General features: G+C 47.4%; 1 protein-coding gene across 3 annotated transcripts in view; it reads right to left on the minus strand.

Moving 5' to 3' along the window:
• Positions 1-21,037, minus strand: part of SEH1L (SEH1 like nucleoporin) — a 97,171-nt gene that overhangs the window by 17,406 nt on the left and 58,728 nt on the right. For all 3 annotated transcript variants that reach the window (XM_078687488.1, XM_078687489.1, XM_078687487.1), the window contains exons 7-8: positions 13,119-13,276; positions 2,064-2,220 (exon numbers count right to left, since the gene is read on the minus strand). In XM_078687488.1, the coding sequence (XP_078543614.1) occupies positions 2,064-2,220; positions 13,119-13,276 (315 nt within the window). The remainder of the gene's footprint in view (positions 1-2,063; positions 2,221-13,118; positions 13,277-21,037) is intronic.

Below are 21,037 nucleotides of genomic sequence, written 5' to 3' on the forward strand. Positions count from 1 at the left end.
GGTTTCAGGTTGCATTCCAACTGCTCAGCCTGAAGAAAGTTCATGACTATCAAAAATGCCTTAAATCAACAGTGCACAAGAACCAGATCCAGAGTCTCGATTAGACTGCCCAGTGGTGGAATTGTCAGCAGACGCGGTCTACCCTCTGCTGCGTGCGTAGAGCTCTGTGCCACAGTACAGGTCTCAGAGAGCATCGAAGACTGCTGGTGCACAGTGGGCAAGAAGGCTGGCCAAGGCCATAGGGCTGCTTCTAAACCAGGCTGGAGAAAGTAGGTTGGAAACACTACTCTGACTCGGCAAGACTTCGGAGGGTAAGATGCAGTTATGGCCCATGGGACTTCATGAGGCTCCGCGTGCCAACCTAAACAAACGGGGAAGGCCCAGCACACTAGCAGTACGGGAGAAAATGTGGATTGAAGGAATTGGAACAACCAGGCCCAAGTAAGAGATCTCCACGGTGCAGCCTGCAATGATGGATGTAGCGAAGAAACCCATGGTGTAATGCAGAGGTGTGATCAGCCATCCAAGATCCCCAGCAAAAGGTATTTTTTTTTTTACTGTAAACTGCTGCATCAGGGCTCGAATCCTTCAGTAGCCTGGGGCCTTACCAATTAGAAGGTGGTTGGGTTTGTTTGGTAGTCAACAATATAATATACAAGAAGCTGAAGCAAGGATAAACAGTCTAGAAGATATCTAGAGCCATGTTGAACATTATGCCAGTTGGGCACCAGGGACCAAACTCTAGGTTAGGCCTAAACACCACCACTGTGATGCCCATAGCAAATCTACTGATGGAGGACTCAGCATGCCACCTTTTAAGCATTATCTGTGACCTAGCTCAGGTTGGCTATCTTTGCCTGGCTTATCAGATACTGTGTTATGGAACTCTCGTGCATAGGACAGAAGAACCAAGCCATGCTTTAACTCCGAGAGCACTCATTAGAAGCAGGAACTGGTTCTTTGATGAAACTGCTAGCCATATGCTCATCAAGAACATTACTTTTTAAATCTCTACTCCTTCAGTGAAAGCAGTGGATGGGTTGTATTACATTTCAAACTGTCCTTGGTGGAATATTGTAAGAATCCAATGGACAATATCAAAGCCTTACATCCTTCAAGGATGTTTTGATACAATTTCACTGCTGGAGGGACATTTTCGTTCTCCTCTTCTTTTTGCTAAGGTGGCTACTACTATAGAATCTAACCAGGTGGCAAGACCATTTTGGGAACAGCAGAAGACACCCCTTTAGATTGCTGTTTGGATAATGTTCACATTTACTATATTTTGTGTACATTTATGTAGGTCCTTGGCAGTGTCCGAAAAGACATTAGGATCTATGAACTGATCTCTGTCTTCGCATAGCTCTGTAACATTAACTCCCTTGCAGAGAAAATCAAGAGAATATGTGCTGCTGCAGGGCAAAGTAAAAGTGTGACATGCCACGGACTAATACACCAATTACAAGGATCTTTTAATAAGGTCATTTAAAATCTAGAAAAACACAAAGTATCATGTCAGCTGAAACTAGGATTGCTAGCTCAGTTCAAACAGACTATGATATTGCCTCCTGCTCTATTAGACAAGGTTATCAGAGGGCAGCGACGAAATAAGGAAGAGCTATTGCTAACAGACATACACCCATGTGCTACTATCTGCATCACTAACAAATCAGTTTACTAGATAACCTTTAATAGAATAAATGTTGAGTCCTAAAACCAACATGTAAGTTGCAAACTTAATTTTATTATAACATATTTTACTGGCATGCACCACTTACAGTGAGTTTTACTTATTTACTAGCACCTACCAATTATATACAAATACATTATTTTCCAGAGGAAGAGTACACTTCAGCCTGATTCATGCTGGCTGCTTTCAACACACTAAAAATTTTGATTTCTTTTGTTCTCAGAAACAGTAAAAATGGATTGCAATATTTGACAACAGACTATAAGCTGCTGCAACAAATGGAGTAATGCAGGCTGCTCGTCTGCTTCAAGGAAGCGGTGTGTGAGGCCCAAAATGACACCAGGTAAATGGTGCAACATAACATGCAACCTACCGGCTTACTGAAGATCCATTTATTAGTGAATTCTGTTGACTTTGGTTTGCAGACCCAAGAGAGGTATTAAAAACACCTTGCTGAATAGAGGCTCCATTTACTGGACTCCCATCTCCTTTCAGGATCCCTGTGCACTTCCAACTATCCATGTAGTTAGCTGTGAAAATGTTATTGAAAAAATAAGTATGTTTTACAGAAAGACACATTCTCATTACATCGTACTCTCAATGTCACAAACAATTACGAAAAAACAGCAAACGCAAATTTTTATCTCGGAGCACACCCTGAATTGTTGTCATTTATCGGATTCAGTTTGCTCCCCCTCTTCAAGCAAGCGGTTTAGACGTAGTCTAGAGACAGCTTATGTCGTTCGAACAGCCTCATGTAATAAAACAAGCACTGGGAAAGCCAACCGGTCTACCTTTGACCACAAGCCTTTAAGCATTGTTAATGCTGGTTAAGTACAGCTTAATGACCAACCGCCCTCCATTCTGAATAGCCTTAAAAAAGAAGGAAAAAAAAGCAGGAAGCATTGTCTTTCTGTTTCAAGGCAATAATAGACCCATGCCCCGATTACATAACAGACAGACTGCCACAGTCTGCACCAGGTGCACCTTTCAAAAGTGGTATGTGGCACATACCAGGTTGATGAGCCCCATTATCATGAATGCGCTGCCTTCCCGGCCCCCGCCTGGGCACCCGCAAGCTCTCAGCTGCCCTGTGAGCAGCACATTCAGTTAAAGACTGAGCAGTTGTTTACATGCCACTCTGTACGTCACAGTGCAGGCAGCAGCTGCTTATGCTTTAAATGAGCACAGAGATCCCCCTGCACTCTAGTGCAGTTACTCACTGCACCAAACTGCAGGGGGTACCTGGGTGGGTTCCATGGGCCCTCCTTTCCCCCCTCTAGGGGGCTGGCCCCAGAGGGCGAACGTACAGTGCGCCACTTCATCGTGGTACATGGTCAGTGTCCCTCCTAAGGGACTGTTTGCCTCTGCACCTGTGTCTGTAATAGCTTATGGGCGCAAAGGCAAAGCGACTCCCTCATTTGATACATGCCACACCACCCATACAAATGAGGGAATGCCTTCTCAAGATAATGCTGGCACTAGCTAAGCGCCAGTGCTATTAGTATTACAGAGGTCCGCACAAGAACTTCTCGTTCATGGTCATGAAGGAGGTGGTTTAGTTCTAGGTTGTCATGGGGTTGTTGAATCACCACCTTTACCAAGATCTTCCTGAAGAAAGGGTGTTTGGAAATTTACCAGAACTGCGGTGTCTGTGTTAAGCTTCTTTGCGGACTGCATTAATACTTATGTTTCCAGGGCAAAGAAGGCAAGGAACTGTTTATGGCACAGTACATGACCCAGTCTAAGGATCTTCCAGGAGGAAAGGGCTTTAAAGGCAGTGAACACATTTAGCAATATCAGCAGGTTGAGTTGTAAAGGAGATGAATCTTATAAGCATGAGGAAAAGAAACAGATTTTAGATACAAATAATTCAAACCAGTTTTGGCGATATTGGTTTTTGTATTGTCAACTGGACCCCTGCCCCGAGTACCCTAATGTGACCATTTGGTATCCCTTGTTTTTTATTTTGGTTCCATCTACACATTAATCCGGTGTGTGTGTGCAGAGACATAGATAGGGCTGCCTCTTGACATGAGTGAAGACCTGGTCCGGTCCTGTGACTCCAAGGAGCATTCCAAGCATGCCCTCGACAGACTGTGGAGTGCTATTTCGGTCATGGGTTTAGCTCACAGAGTGGTGGTGGTGCAGTGTACCGTGCTTTATTAATCTTTAGTTGTGCCTAAACCTTTTTTGCATCTGCTTCATTGGAGGGCAGGCCTACTGGCCCACTCATATAGAATTCTGCTTCTATACACTTATCCAGTTTCTAGCACGGATATCCCAAGAACATGTTGTGAGCATATGTGGCAGATGTGATACATTCATGGTGTGTGAATTATCTAGAGTAATGTTGGCCTGTTGGATCAGTTTTTGATGCCCCAGGCCTGTTGCACAAGAAAGTGATGGGGCTGACTTTCCGAACAACAGAAGTGTAGTGTAGTGCGGACATTACTGGAGCTGGAGGGAGGCGCAAAGGCACTGAAATGAGTGAAGAGAAGGCAGAGCTCTAGCAGAAATTCGATAAGGCCGTTTGATGAACAAGAAGCTGCTGATTAGCCCCCATAAGCAGTGCCTTATGATAGATGGCGGGGTGAAGGGTGGGACTAGATTCTGTTGTGCAAGGTGAAGGGGGCCCTTTAGTTTGCCTTTCCCTGATCACACTTCTCTGTTAGTTTATGACATCAGTGTAAAAAGCTCACATTTATTTGTGCCTCTATTGTGGGAGCTGCAGGATGGAGACAATCCTGGTCTAAGAAGCATCACTGGACGGAAAGACTGTGTCCTTAGACCAGTTTGGATAGAGCACTTGAAAGTGACGTAAAGACTAAGGCACAACTCAATTTTAAGGAGGCAGAGGTTCCATTTTCTGTATTTTAGCAGAATCATCAACATGTCTGCCTTTGACACTGATGTTGTCTTTTTTCATCTTTCCAAGAACATGTGAAAGTGTCAAGTCACTCAGATATAGACATCAAGATACCAGAGGCAACATCAGTCTGGAAAAGGAATATGCTACTTACCAGTATGCATCTGTTCTTGGCACGTAGGGCTGCTGATATTCATATCTTGTGCATAGATCGCCGCCTAGTGTTGGGTCCGGATGATTGCACATTGTTGTCCTGGAAGAGTTTTTGAAGTATCACGAGATAGGTGGCTCCTCCCTCGGACTACAGTGCACATGGGCATTCTCTCCATCCTCAGATTGTTTTTCGCCATTGTGGCAGGGATGGAGTATGATACAGGAAGTGATGTCCATGCTAGCTAGTAATTGTGAGTGCTACAGCTGCGACAGGCACCGGGGAGGAGGGAGGGCGATATGAATATCAGCAGCCCTACATGCCAAGAATAGATGCATTCTGGTAAGTAGCATATTCCGTTCGAGGCATGTGGGCTGCTGAATTCATATCTTGTGCATAGAATGTATAGCAGTCTCCCTTTTAGCGGTGGTTGCCTGTGCCAGCTGCAGCAGTCTGAAAAAGAGTCTTGAGAACAGCCTGTCCTACAGCCGCTTGCTGTTTGGAGTGTACATCTACGCAGTAGTGTTTGGTAAATGTATGTATGGTAGTCCATGTGGCTGCTCTACATATGTCTTCTAGAGGAATGTTTCCCAGGAAAGCCATGGATGCCCCTAATTTGCGTGTTTAATGCGCTCTTGGGGGTACTGTTAATGTGCGTTTAGCTTTCTGATAACAAATTTGTATGCACTTAACAATCCACCTGGCTATACCTGATTTGGAAATGGGGTTGCCTTTGTGCAGTGGTGAAAAGGCAACAAACAGTTGCTTAGTTTTTCTGAAATGTTTTGTCCTGTCAATATAGTACAGGAGAGCTCTTTTAACGTCTAAGGTATGCAGAGCTCTTTCTGCCACTGAATCTGGATTTGGGAAGAACACTGGTAGTTCTATAGCTTGATTGATGTGAAACTGAGATACCACCTTTGGCATAAATTTAGTGTTTGTTCGTAGCACAAACCTATTTGTGTGAATTTGTATGAATGGCTCCTGAATAGTTAGAGCTTGCAGCTCACTAACTCTTCTAAGGGATGTAATTGCCACTAGAAAGGCCACTTTCCACGTTAGGAACTGTATCTCACACGAGTGTAGCGGTTCAAAAGGGGGTCCCATTAGTCTGGTGAGAACTACGTTTAAGTTCCAGACAGGTGAAGGTGGGTGTCTAGGAGGAATTACTCGTTTGAGTCCCTCCATGTAAGCTTTAATAGCAGGCACTCTGAAGAGGGAAAGGTGCTGCCTGTTCTGAAGATAAACTGCCATAGCAGCTAAATGTATAACTATGGAACTGTAAGCCAGATTGCATATGTGTAAATGCAACAGGCAACATATGATGTTTTGAGTAGATGCGTCTAGCGGATTTATGTCATTATTGGTGCAATAGATGACAAACCGTTTCCACTTTGCCGCATAGCATGCCCAGGTAGTAGGTCTTCATGCCTCTTTGATAATATTCATACAGTCAGGAGGCAAGTTCAGGTAACCAAACTATGACTTCAGGAGCCAGATCGCAAGGTTCAACTGTTGCGGATCTGGGTGCTGAATGTCGCCATGGCTCTGCGTTAAAAGACTGGGTGTTATTCTGAGCCTTTGATGAGGCACCACGGAAAGTTCTAGGAACTAGGTGCCATGGTTGCCTTGCCCACGTTGGAGCAACTAGGATGAGTGTCATGGAGTGTTGTCGCAGTTTCCGTGCCACTAGTGGTATGAGCGGGGCTGGTGGAAAAGCGTACGCAAATCTGCCTGACCAGTTCATCCATATCGCATTGCCCTGAGACTGCGGATGTGGAAATCTGGCGGCGAAGCTTTGGCATTTTGCGTTTTCTTTTGTGGCGAATAGGTCTATCTCTGGGTGACCCCACTGCTGGAAGTACGGGTGCAGCACTGAGGGATGTATCTCCCACTCGTGCATCTGGTGGCTGTGTCTGCTGAGCAGATCCGCCATTAGGTTGTCCTTGCCCGGGAGGTGTTCCGCCATGAGGAAGATGTTCTTCTGAATGGCCCACTTCCACATGCTTTGCGCTAGATGTGACAACTGTGGAGAGTGTGTCCCTCCCTGCTTCTGTATGTAGTACAAGGCAGTCATGTTGTCCGTCCGGATCAACACTACTTTGTTGCACAAATGTACTTTGAACGCCTTCATTGCCATGAAGATTGCCATCAGTTCTAGCAGCTTGATGTGCATCTTCTTCTGTTGGGTTGTCCACAGCCCCTGGACAGTGTAATGGAGGACATGCGCTCCCCATCATAGGAGAGATGCGTCCGTTGTCAGCACTATTTGTGGTACAGGCTCTTGGAACGGTCGACCCTTGCAAAGGTTTTGTGGATTCCACCAATGCAGAGAGGTGTATGCGCGACCGGTCACCAACACTAGGTCTTTCAATTGTCCATGAGTCTGGTTCCACTGCTGTGCTAAGCACTCCTGAAGCGGGCGCATGTGTAGTCTGGCGTGGGGGACTATGAAGATGCAGGAGGCCATCATGCCTATCAACTGCATAAATACCCGTGCCGGGAGCGAGTGTTGGGGTCTGAATCCCTGGATCAGCGATTGAACGATGTTGATTCTTGCTGAGTTTGGCTGAGCCTTTGCTGCCAGAGTGTCTATTGTCGCTCCCAGGTACGTGGGCGGGTTGGAGATGAGACTTTGTGTAGTTTAATGAGAATCCGAGGCTGTGCAGGAGGTGAATAGTGCGGGACATGTGGTCGGCACATTGTTGGGCTGACTTTGCTTGGATAAGCCAGTCGTCCAGATAGGGGTAGACATGAATATGGTTTCTCCGCAGGTACGCCGCTACTGTCGCTAGGCACTTGGTAAACACCCTTGGGGCAGTTGTCACCCCGAAAGGCAGTACCATGAAGTGGTAGTGCTGATTTTGTATGGTAAACCTGAGATACTTCCTTCCTGTGTGCTGGATGTATTGGTATGTGGAAATATGCATCCTTTAGGTCTAATGTTGCGAGGAAGTCTCCCTGACGGAGTAATGGTAGAACCTGCTGTAAAGTGAGCATGTGAAAGTGTTCTGACAAGATGTATTGGTTTAGGGGCCTGAGGTCCAGTATTGGCCTGAGAGACCCGTCCTTTTTGGGGATTAAGAAGTACAGCGGGTACACCCCGGTACCCTGTTGCTCTATAGGGACGAGTTCTATGGCCCCTTTTTGCAGCATGCTGATGACTTCCTGCTGCAATAAGTCGATGTGCTCTGCGGACATAGGACGGTGTCTTGGGGGTATGTTGGGTGGAGTGGACGTTAGCTCTAGACAATAGCCGTACTGAATAAGTTGTCTCACCCACCTGTCTGTGGTAATGCTTTCCCAGACTGGCAGGAACTGTTGTAATCGTCCCCCGACCGGTGTTACATGGTCTGGGGGCAGTGACAAGGCGTCACTGTTTAGTATTGGCAGAGGATCTGGTGTTATTATTCCCTCGTCCTCTGCCCTTGTTGCTGTTGCCACGGTAACCACCTCTATTGTTCTTATTATAGGTGGTTTGCGTGCTCCCTTTACTGTATGGAGTCTGCTGGGATGCTTGGCCTCTTGTAGCTCCGCTGTTACCGGAGCGACAAAAGGAGCCGCCTCTGAATTGTTGTGACTGCAAGGCACCATGGATTTGGCTGTCTATGTGTCCTTTTTAATCTTCTCTAAGATTGTGTTGTCCACATCAGGACCAAATAAAAAAATCAGGGTTCACAGGCTGATTCAATAATGTGGTTTGAATCTCAGGTTTGAAGCCAGAGATGCGCAACCAAGCATGTCTCCGGAGCAGGACACTTGTGTTGATGGCCCTGGCTGCGGTGTCTGCTGCGTAAAGCGCACATTTAATGGATGCGTTGGATATTAGCTTCCCTTCTTGAATAAGTGTTTCTGCTCCATCTTTGTAGGCATCAGGCAAATGCTATAGCAGTTGCTCTAGTGTGTCATAATGCGCCCTATTGTATCTGGCTAATAGGGCCTGTGTATTTGAAATTCTCCAGATATTAACTGCTTGAGCAGCCACCCTTTTCCCAGATGCTTCTAAGATCTTAGACTCTTTGTCTGGAGGAGGAGCATCACCGGTAGTTTGTGAGTTGGCACGCTTACGAGCATTTGAGACCACTAAAAAGTCCAATGGCAGCTGTCCACTAATGGATGTAGGGTCCTCTGGCGCCGGTCTGTACTTCCTTTCAATCCTGGGGTTAATAACCCTTGTCCTTGTGGTTTCTTTGAAAAGGTCTCCTGCGTGTTTAAGAACACCTTTCAACATTGGCAATGTCTTAACAGATTTCTCTGAAACGGAGAAAGTGTCAAACAAGAAGTCCTCTTCAATTGGGTCAGCATGCATTTCCACATCATCATTTAGTGCTGCCCTTTCCATTAATGCGTTAAACGCAGCTGTATCTTCTGTCGGGGAAGTTTTGACAGGATAAGAAGGAGTATCAGGAATAGTCTGTGACTCCCCAGGGTCAATAGTGTCTGCTCATGGCTGAGTTTGGTCATCTTGATCTGCGTCCGCAGAGTAATCATATCGTCCCCCATAGTCATACCCCACATCCTCATTAGTGTGTGTGGGCGAGTATGCAGTGTCTTGGCCATGGTAGCTTACAGTCTCATAAAGGACAGGTGATGTAGAAGAATCCCTTTTCTTTTTGAGTGGAATTTTATATGATATGATTCGATAGGATTTTCCGACCTGATTTTCCTTTGGTAGATGGAAAGTGTACCAGTTTCGGAGTCGATATACAGCTTTGACTGTTCATCCTAGGAGGGCTCTTGGTATACAATGTCCTCCTCTGGGGGATGACTTCTTTTTCCAGTTGACACCGACCTGGGTGTCTCGACCCCTTTTTTCGGATCGAGCGCCTTAGGGCGTGCAGTTGGGGGCAGCCCAAACTTTATCGGCGGCTGCGAGTCTTTAGACAGACTGACCTTTTTCGTGGCCGGCGTCGATGGAGGTCCAACCGACGTAGCCCTTTCGTCAGTATGCCGCAGGCTCTGCGTTGACTTCGGTGCTTGAGGCGTCGGAAGCACGCTCTTTTGCCTCGGTTCGACGTGCTCCGAGGCGCCTTTTTTTTCGGCTCGAGGGCTTTGAGAGCTTCGGCCTGTCGACTCGTTGCTTCAGATCGAGAACCTTCCGAGACTAGAGTCCCTTGTTAGTGTCGCTGTCCGTCGACGTCGTCGGTTCGACTTGCTTGACTTTGGTAATGGATTTCAGCGCACCGATCTTTGGCTCGACGGCCTTCATTTTTGACCTCGTAGGGTCGTCAACACTGGTCTTTGTAGAATCAGACATGTTCGAACTCTTCAATCCGAAGACTGTCTTCAGCAGTTTCGGTTTCGATTTTGACTCAATGGCTTTCGGTTTCGCTTTTAGTAGTGCGATCGATGGCTCGGTGATATGTTCTTAGCCGGGCCGAGACGCGGGGCTATCGAACGTTCCTCTTGATCTTGGCTAAGGCCTTCCGGCGATGCCTCGACCTGAGCCCTTGGAAGCCTTTCAGTGTCTGTTTTGGGCTCCGTACCCACAGTTGGGCCTGGTTCATCGCTTGAGTCGTCATCGACGGCTCCGATGGGGGATACGTCGTCCCTTACCTCGACGTCGTTTTCATTATCGTCTTCATCAGCGATGTCTTCATAATAGGTGGAGTCATGCTCCGAACCGGGATCCGATTGCTGTCCTGGATCCTGAGCCTCGACGACCTCATCGTTTTCTTCACCGAAGATATTCACCAGGTCGGGCGCTGGCTTCGACATCGTTTGCCTCGCCGCACATCGGAGCCTAAGCGTCTTCTTGGACCGGAATCGAGCACAAGCTAGACAGTTGTCCTCATTGTGGTCGGATGATAAGCACTTGTTGCACACCGGGTGTACATCGATGTGCGGGTACTTGGAGTTACAAAGTGGGCATCGCTTGAACGGGCTCCGTTCCATCGACGATCGGGCCTCTGGTGTCCAAAAGGCCACGCGGCTCTCCTTAACGTCCTGCTCGAAAGAACTGGAACAAGAACTCTGCACCGATCGAAAGACAATACCGACGACCCCGAAGGCCTTTTGGCCTTTAGAAAGTTTCGGAACTTGAGTAAAGAAAAGTACATCCGAACCCAATGGCGGAAAAAAACAATCTGAGGATGGAGAGGATGCCCATGCGCACTGTAGTCCGAGGGAGGAGCCACCTATCTCGTGATACTTCAAAAACTCTTCCAGGACAACAATGTGCAATCATCCGGACCCAACACTAGGCGGCGATCTATGCACAAGATATGAATTCAGCAGCCCACATGCCTCGAACAGTGCCTTGTTATCTCAATTTCAAGGTCAAACAAGGACAGTAACAAAAACAGTGTAGTCTGAATTGTTGCATTTTGACCTTATTTGTTTTAAAGAATGTGTCTTAAGACTAGCATCTCGATGCTTATTGGTTATACCGGAGATTCCTACAGTGATGCTTGAAATTCATTTTATATAAGATATAGTATAAAAGAACTTCCACTAGACAACTTGTTAGGAGAGGTTTTTCGCCCCAGTTAATCATGCAAGATACTACCAGAGACTATCGTGACTGCCAGAGACGCTGCTGTATCGCCCGGTCTACTAAAAGCCGATATAAAGCTGCTGAGACGCATTTGCCTTTCACAGGTAACATGGCTTCCCTGACTCCTAATAGTTACCACTTTTGGCTGCAACCAAGTAAGAGGTGCACTCACTCTCCATAAGAAAATGTAGATGCAAGTTGTGAAACTCCATGCTTTCTTAGCGTACTGCACAAAAGTAGGTATTAGGCTTTTAAGTTTATTAGAGGACATCTTAACCAGGGTAGAAATTTTAATTTTATTCTCGCTGGTCGCAACATGCTTTTGTACTTTTTCAATTACCTCTTTGAGAATGGCTGCCCGGCAGGCACTGGAGCCCTGGGTCGATATGCCTGGAGCGATCGGATACCCTCCGCATCCTCACATCACCTGGACCCTCTGTGCTGACACATCTGTCTGGCAGGCCTGGGCTGGCCTACCCTCGCCCCCTATTCTGCTTTACCACCGGAGTGGTCCATACCCAGGAGACCATGGCGATCCCTTTAAAAAAACTAAGGGATGGCTGATCAGTGGCCCTGGAGTCGCTGGCAGCTCTTCTGGACCCCGTCCTGTCTATCTCAATGGATGATTCAGTGGACGCTCCAGGGAATACTAGCTCCAAGCAGAATCGGGGGGGGGGGGGGGGTGCTGGGGGGACACAGTGGTAACACCACATGCAACAAATGAATTTTCTTGAGAACACCGTTACTCAACGGGCATTGCTGTTGTCTCACCCATACTATTCCCCCACAACGCACATTGTGCTGGAGGGGCAGCTAAATATTGAGCCACGAGAACGGTCTCTCAATCACACATGAATGAATACACTATTATGCGAAGCAATCGCTGGGCGCCATTTGGAGTCCGCCTATACCCTTAGATATGGAGCCAGTCAGACACACTACCCATGGTAATTACCCTGCTATAGTACGAATGCCCCAGTGTCAAGGTTTCCAGTTAGAGGCTATACACTGTGGCTATCAAGTTGTTGGCCAAGCGCCTATTCGTACCTGACCAGGAGTTTTTCATATTGTGGAAGCACAACATTCCGGAACACTAACTATCTCAGCCAGATCCATCAGGTACAGCTTCACTTGTACACTACAGAGGTACATTAAGGCACAGTGGGTTCACTCTTGCACAGCCCTGCCTCATTTAAATTTAAATGCTGCAACGTGTAGTACAGCAACACAAGGGTTAATACCAATTCAACACCTGGAACGCCAAAGGCTTGGGCTCCCTGCAAAATCATTATGAGATTTAGCACAGCTTACGCGATGAGGCAAGAGAAGCACTTAAAAGAGCCCGAAATAAAAAAGCTTCAACATAAATAGAAGAATCGCCTGTTCAGTGAAGTGTGCTCGACCTTTGCCTGAAGAAGCGCAGCAGTCTTGTTACAGCCTGGAGTGCCTTATGAGTTTAAATAAAACACCAGTGGACCCAAATGAACGTTATTTGCTGCTCAGGGGGAAAACTTGATGGTCACCCCTCAGTGATTGGCAGCATCTATTCACCTGTTCCTTGAGGCAGTGTCAGGCGTGCTCGCGGACTGGGCATCACTCCCTTGGATACTTGTGGTGGATTTAAATGCTGCCCTGGACACTCACACCCATTCCTCCCTAGTGCCCCCTTTATGCGTAATGCCAAAGATCTGTCAGCGTAGCTCCAGGTTTGGGATTGGACGGACTTTTATTTATCTATTGTCCTAAATAAATCCCAAATTATTCAAGATTAAAATGTACATCTTAAATGGATTTAACATCCTACTAACTAACTTTACTTGACCTTTCAAATATTCCATAGAATATGAGTGACTTCAAATGTACAAACATGAAAGATAAACATATAGGTCTTTACTCGAGGTTAAGTTCTTACCCTTCCAAAGCCTCACGCATCCATCATCTCCTGAGGATGCTAAAACTGTTCCAGTGATATTCCAGCTTACACGCCAAACTTGGGAATTGTGATTATCAAACTGAGCCACTGTTTGAATTTCAAACTTCGTTGTTCCACCAGAAGAAGTCATTTCTCGCCTATGTAAAAAATAATTTGTTTGTTTTTATACACTGTTGATCATGTGCTTAATTTCCCCCAAAAAGATTTTTAAATTGACACATACAGTGTACTTAACATGAGAAGGTAGGGGAAATACCAATGTAAGTGGCATTAACCTAAACCATCAAGAAAGATGGTGATTTGATCAAGTAAAATTGTTTAACAGCTCATCAATGACAGGCAGTATGTTAAATACAGATATCCTTCTATTAACAATGCACTGGTGTACAACTGCAAGAATAAAAATGTCATGCCAGTGGTTGTTTTTTTATCTTCAGTGAATTTGTATGGTTGGGGTCAAAGACGCTTCCTACAAAGACGAAACGCGTTACTTACCTGTAACAGCAGTTATCCAGTATTGGTGTCTTTCATAGATTCACATGCCTGAATCATTCCCCGTCGTCGAGACGGGAGCCTCCGGTACATAGAAAAGTAATGTCCTATAGACATACATAGAGAAAAATAGGCCTAAGGGCCTCACCTTAGTAGCCTATCCTTGTCCTTATGCAAAAAGGACCAAACTATTAGAGCCAGCCAATCAGCTATCACCTCCCTCTAGAACCTTCCTGACAGGAGCCTCAGTCTCTCAGATTTTCGTACGCACCAAGCTAGGTAGGCGTAATATAGTTAGAGAGAGAGAGAGAGCGTGAGTCCTTCCAGGGGAGGCGGGAGGATTGCATGTGAATCTATGAAAGACACCAATACTGGATAACTGCTGTTACAGGTAAGTAACGCGTTTCTTATCCAGTATTAGGGGTGTCTTTCATAGATTCACATGCCTGAATCAGAGTAGTCAGCAATATATAATGCACATTTCTGATGTAAGCATGTCATAAATATAGTCATGTCCGATAATACATCTATTATCATGCGACTCTGAAACATCAGCATACATCAATACATATATATCATAACAACAAGAGATGTGCATACCAGGATGGCGGGATGTTGGAAGGCTCACCTCACTGGAATAGATGTTGAAGCACCGCCTGTCCCACTGCAGCGTCCTGTAGAAGCTCAACATCCAGGCAGTAGTGTCTGGAGAATGTGTGCGGGTAAAACTTTATACACCTTTTGAGGTCTAAGGAGTGTAACGTTCGTTCTGCTGCGGTGGTAGGGTTTGCAAAGAAGGAACGTAGAACCACGGGTTCATTAAGGTGAAAGTCTGAAGGCACTTTCGGAATGAATTTGGGATTCATCCTCAGCACCACTCTGTCTTGTTTAAACTGCATGAACGGCTCCTGAATGGATAGAGCATGTAACTCGCTGACTCTCCTGGCCGATGTTAGAGCAAGCAGAAGAGCCACCTTCCATGAGATTTACTTGATGGGTGCGCGATGAATGGGCTCAAAAGGGTGCTTCATGAGTTGGGGGAGGACCAAATTGAGGTGCCATGTAGGCGGGATCCTTCTAGGTCTTGGGAAGGACCTATATAATCCCTTGAGGAACTGCTTAATAAGCCTACTGGACCAAAGCGAAGGAGCCTTTGAGGACCTGGTGAATCGTGAAATTGATGCCAAATGCACTTTGATAGATGCATGCGCCAACCCTGACTGTGCCAAGTGCAGAAGGTATGGCAAGATCTGTACAGGTGTAACATGAAGAGGCGACAGTCCGTTCTCAACACACCACAAGCAGAAAAGCTTCCACTTTAGAGAGTACGTTCTGTTGGTACTGTCCGCTCTCGCTTTCGCCAGTACATCCCTGCACTCCTGCGGAATGTCTAGATGGCAGAATTCTCTGTGCTCAGGAGCCAGGCTGATAATCTGAGCGATTGTAGGTTCGGATGTTGGATCTGCCCGTTGGACATTGTCAGCAGGGTTGGGTGCTGCTTCAGACGAATTGGTGCCCTGATGGAGAGGCGATGAAGATCCGAGAACCAGTGCTGCCTCGGCCAGAACGGGGCAATTAGGATCAGGGTACAAGGTTCCGCCTTCATCTTCCTGAGAACCCTGGGAATCAGCGGAAATGGTGGAAAAGCGTACGCAAATACGCTGAACCAACCGATGGAAAGAACATTTCCGAGTGACCTTGGTTGGGGACGCCAGCTTGCATAGTTTGGGCATTTGGCGTTCTCCCTGGTGGCAAACAGGTCGATCCTTGGGGCTCCCCATTCGGAGAATACCTGATCCAACGTCCTCTGGTCGAGCTCCCATTCGTGAGAGAGAGACATCTGTCTGCTGAGGGCGTCCGCGATGGTATTGTCCTTGCCCGGAACATAGTCCGCTTTGAGCGTGATCCCCTGGAGCACTAGCCAGTTCCAGATTTTCTGCGACTAGCGTGAGCGAACGCGTTCCTCCCTGTTTGTTCAGGTAGTGCATCGTCGTGGTGTTGTCCGTTCTGACGAGCACCTGGGAGTTCTGGATACGTGGTAAAAAGGCCTTCAGTGCCAAGTACACAGCTCGCAGTTCCAGAAGGTTTATATGGAATAGCTTCTCCTGCTCTGACCATTTGCCGCTTACTCGGAGGTCCTGGAGGACAGCTCCCCAGCCTTCCAGGGATGCATCCGTGGTGACCACTAAAGGCGCTGCCGGAAGTAGGAATGGTAGGCCGGCCGACAGATGCTTGTGGTTCATCCACCATTGCAGGGACTTGGATATTTGTGGTGTTATTCTCACTATGTCCTCGAAAGAACCCGTACTCTGAGTCCATTGGACTGCGAGGGCTTCTTGCAATGGGCGCATCCTGAGTCTGCAGTGCGGGATGAGGAGTATGCAGGACGACATCATGCCCAGCAGGGATTTGAAAGTTCGAACTCTTATGGACTTTCTTGATGCCACAGCCGTGGCCAGAGATATGATCTTGTGTTTCCGTTCCTTTGAAGGAAATGCTTTTGCGCATTCCGTGTTCAAGGTTGCCCCAAGGAAGGAGATGCTTCTGGTTGGGGTCATGCAGGATTTCTCGAGATTGAGAGTCAATCCTAGCTGTAGAAAGAGATTGGTGCAGGCGTTGGAGGATTCGGTTGCGCCTGTCGCTGAGGGTGCTTTCACCAGCCAGTCGTCGAGGTAGGGGAAAACCTGGTGACCCATTTGACGTAGAAAGGCTGCCACCGGGGAAAGGCACTTCGTGAAAATCCGCGGCACGGATTTGAGGCCAAACGGTAGGACTTTGAATTGGTAGTGGTGTCCCGCCACCTCGAACCTTAGGAATTTTCTGTGCCCTTTGAGTATCGGGATGTGGTAGTAGGCATCCTGGAGATCTAAGGATGTCATGAAATCTCATTTTTCTAGAACGCCTAGTATTTCTTGGATAGTCACCATCCTGAACGACTGACTCTTCAGGAAAGAGTTGAGGGCTCTGAGATCTAATATGGGCCTCCACTTTTTCTCCTTCTTGCGTACAAGAAAGAAGCGGGAATAGAATCCCCTCACTCTTTGAGACGATGGAACCGTCTCGATCGCTCCTTTCTTCAACATCGCAGATATTTCCTGGAGCAACAGCCGTAGATGTTTGTGCGGCAGTTTGCGCGGCGGTGTTGGAGGCGGGATTGTGGGGAATTCCAGGGAATGGCTGAATCTTATTAATTGTAGCACCCATCGATCTGTGGTTATGAGATGCCAATTTTGTAGGAAATGGGTCAGCTTTCCTCCAAGTTTTAATGAGGGAAATTGTGGCTGGACTGGCTGGAGTAATCGGTCACTGGCGTCCGCCAGTGCCTCTCCTCTGGTTCTTTCCTCAGAAGTTCGATCTTCCATACGAAGTTTGGCGACCCTGTTGCTGTTTCTGCTGGTATTGCGATTTATTTTGGTAGGAATATGAGGATCTATTCTGGAAGGACCCTCTGTAGGAGCACTGGCCTCTGGATCTGTTACCCCGAAAGGACTAGTTTCGTGCCTGCAGCGTACCCAGTGCTCTAGCCGTATCGGTGTCTTTTTTGATGGTCTGGAGCGCTTCATCAATTGTGGCTCCGAAAAGATGTTGCCCGTCGAAGGGCATGTCCAGCACCTTTGTCTGTACTTCTTGCCTGAAGGAAGTCGCCTTAAGCCAACCTTGGCGGCGCAGGACTGCTGCTCCAGCTAACTGGCGAAAACCCGTCATGGCCCCATCTATGGCACAATCGATGATCTCGGCTGCCGAATTTTGCCCTTCCGAGAGCAGTGCCTTGACTTCCTCCTGAACTGTATCTGGCAGTTCCGCTACATAAGGGACTATATCCTCCCACAGCTGGCGGTTATAACGTCCCAATAGGGCTATGGAGTTGGCCACCTTGATGGTCATGGCCGACGTCGTCGTGAACCTCTTCCCGATGGTGTCCAACTTCCTTCCTTCTTTGTCCGGTGGGGCTGACAAGGGAGCGGAAGGGTTGCGAGAGTTCTTTTGGGCTGCCTGGGTTACCACCGAATCCGGCTTCGGGTGTCCATTAAAACAAGCTGCCGCCTTAGTGGGAGCTTTCTTATCCAGGCGTGGAACCACCGCCAGTATAGAGGCCGGCGTCGTCATCAGTTTCTTTCCCTGGTCCCAGAGAAAGTCTATAATGGGAATTGATTTCGTGATCTTCTTAGTTTGTTCCTTAAAGTCGTATAGGAAGCATTCCGTTTCCGTCGTTTCCATCTCCATGTGAAAACGCTTCGCTACCCGTTCCATTATTTTATGGAAACCGCCAATGTCCACTGGCGGAGAGTCTGACTGGCGCAGTTGGGGTGAAGCTGGGGAAGGTGCCACGTATTCCTCGTCATCTTCCTGATCCGTTCGATCCTCATGGACTTCACCCTCTTCCAGTTCCTCAGCGTCCTCATCTGAGGAGTCTACCACCTGAGGTGAAACTGGCTCTTGGTAGGTCTGCGAAATTGGCCGCGCCTGTCTTGGGGCTGCCGCTGGTGTATCTGTAGCAGGCGTCGGGCCCCCAGCCTCAGTTGTCGGTGCCTCCGGGAAACGTTGTTTGTAGTCCCTGATAAGGTGCTTAAGGTCATCCACAATGGAAGCAGGAAGGCACACCATCGGGGTCACCTCCGTTCGTACATGAGCCTGGAAAGAGTGCTCCTGGTAGCCCAGTTCCTCTTGTTCCTCGTCAGTGCTTTGGCATTTCACATGAAGGTCTGAAATGGACGTAGCCTGATTCGTAGGTTCCTCTTCAGATTCTTCGCTCTGGAGAATCTCGGATGGTAAATGACTTTGCACCTTGCTTTGTGATGTCGTTTCAGGTGTTATAAGTTTTTTAGCCACTTTGCCAGACACAGGACCTTTAACAGGAGCCCCTGTTGTCTCCGGTGGTGTCGGCGGTGGTAGGGTCCATGACGACGTTTCCACTAGTTGGGACTTCTTCCATGGTTCAATGATGTTCCGGTCCGTCGACAACCCTCCCGTCGACGGTATCGTCGTCGACGGCATGATCTCCGTCGTCGGTGCGTCCACAGACGAGATTTTCCTCGTCGACGATTCGTTCCTCGTCGACGATTCATTCCTCGTCGACGTTTTCTTCGTCGACGTTCGATGTCGATTCTCCCGTCGACGGTGGACTTCTCGTCGACGATGTCGACGGGCCTATCTTCGCCGTCGATGGGTTCTTCGTCGACGGTGTCGTCGTCGACGGGCCCACTTTCATCGTCGATGGGTTCTTCGTCGACGGGCCCAACTTCGTCGTCGATGAGTTCTTCGTCGACGGTGTCGTCGTCGACGGGCCCAGCTTCGTCGTCGATGACTGCTTAAGCAGCATGATAGATGGTATAGGTTTACCCGCCGACGACGATGATGGGGTGGTCGTCGTCGAGGCGAGAACAGACGACGCTGTCGTCGTCGACACGGTCGTCGTCGTTGTGGAGACGGCGAGTGGCGTCATAACTCTTTTTTGCGAGGAAGATGACGCAGGCTTAGAGGATGAGTGCGTAGGCTTCTTAAAGGCATGAGAGCCTTTGTCAGACACTGAAGATGTCGATCTTGCCTCTGAAGATTTCTTTTGTACCTTCATAGGAGGAGTGTCTGAGGGGCCAGGGGACTCCCCCCTAGGCCTCTTGTGGGAGACGTCTGAGGTCATGGAGAAGCTTCCCTCTGAGGACTCTACATTATCCCTGTGTTTAAGCCTGTCCAGCCAAATTAGAAGTCGACCTTCTCTATCCCTTAAGGTCTTGTTAGGGAAAGAGCGACATATCTTGCAGTCTTTAGGGACGTGGTCGGGATAAAGGCAATATAAGCATAGGTCATGCTTGTCCTCCACATGGAGCCTTTTCTTCCCACATGAAGAGCAGGCCCTGAAAAGGGCTTTCTTCTGGGATCCAGACATTCCTTATAATTGTGAGGAAACCAATAACTTACTGTAAGAGAGGAGTCTGAAGTATTCCTGTTCAAGATTGAGAAAGAATTCTTTGTCACAAGTAAATAAGTAGGTTTTGAAGAGATCCTGAGGAGAGCTCAGGGTGGAGACTCCCTAGCACAACGTGCGGTAGAAAATCTGAGAGACTGAGGCTCCTGTCAGGAAGGTTCTAGAGGGAGGTGATAGCTGATTGGCTGGCTCTAATAGTTTGGTCCTTTTTGCATAAGGACAAGGATAGACTACTAAGGTGAGGCCCTTAGGCCTATTTTTCTCTATGTATGTCTATAGGACATTACTTTTCTATGTACCGGAGGCTCCCGTCTCGACGACGGGGAATGATTCAGGCATGTGAATCTATGAAAGACACCCCTAATACTGGATAACTTAACACGTACACAATCTCAAGCCAATGACATTACTCAGACTCTTGGGCTTAAAAAGATGGCTAGAGAAAAGTAGGTTAACAGAAGAAGTATACTGGATTTAAACGTGTGAAGATTTTCCTTCAAATAGGACTTAAAACAGATGAGACATGGATATACGTCTGTAAAAACAAAATCACCAATGAATAAATGCAAAGGCAACACTGAGATTCATCATAAAACAAGACCACAGGAAAATACAAAAATAAGAAGCAAGGCCACTACGGGCAAATACGTTTAAAAGTATGGCAACACAAACTTTTGGCTGTTCACAGCAAGAGTCTGCTCTAATATTTCTTCATGTATGAGACAATCAGTAATCTTAATAATGCAAATGACTCCCAGCCTTGAATCACGTTACTAATGACTAAAACCCCAATTTGTTCAGTCCTTGCATCCCTTTCTTTCACAAAGAATGGGACATCTTTCTCCATGATGGATCAATCATGAGCTAGGGCCATGGCACAACACTAAAGGCAAAGTATGTTCTGTATCCAAGGCCAAACTCCTTACCACCTTGTCTGCACTACATCAGTTCCATTTGGCTATCCTTACACTGAGTAAACAGAAACCGATAGGTTGGCTTGTGTGCCATTAGGAAATGAACAGGTCTGGGCCTATTTGTCTTACCGGCACCACAATAAGAGTTTTACATTGAAGGAATCTTCACTGAAGTCATACACCTAGAATATCCCCACCAGTGTGCAGGCATCATATATATATATATATATATATATATATATATATATCGTGTGCTACTCAAAGGTGGACAACCTTGGAGCGACAATTTATACGCGGCCGTCCAGCCGCGGCGTATGCACCGCCCCGTCATCCTTGGGGGTCACGGAAGTGAAACAGCAGCCGTACACGGGATCGAGGACGGGCCCACTTGCGGGGTCCATACAGGACTTGATTATGTGCTTTCCGCACCACACTTCCCATAATACACAGTCTCATTTGAGCCTCCCATTGGTGGGTGTGTCATATGGAAAATGGAGAAGTGGGCTAGCGGTTGCGCACACTGCTTCCGTTAAAGTCCCTGAAGAGAAGCATATGGAGCTTCGAAACGT

The sequence above is a fragment of the Lissotriton helveticus genome, chromosome 4_1 (assembly GCF_964261635.1).
Source record: "Lissotriton helveticus chromosome 4_1, aLisHel1.1, whole genome shotgun sequence".
NCBI classification, from domain to species: domain Eukaryota; kingdom Metazoa; phylum Chordata; class Amphibia; order Caudata; family Salamandridae; genus Lissotriton; species Lissotriton helveticus.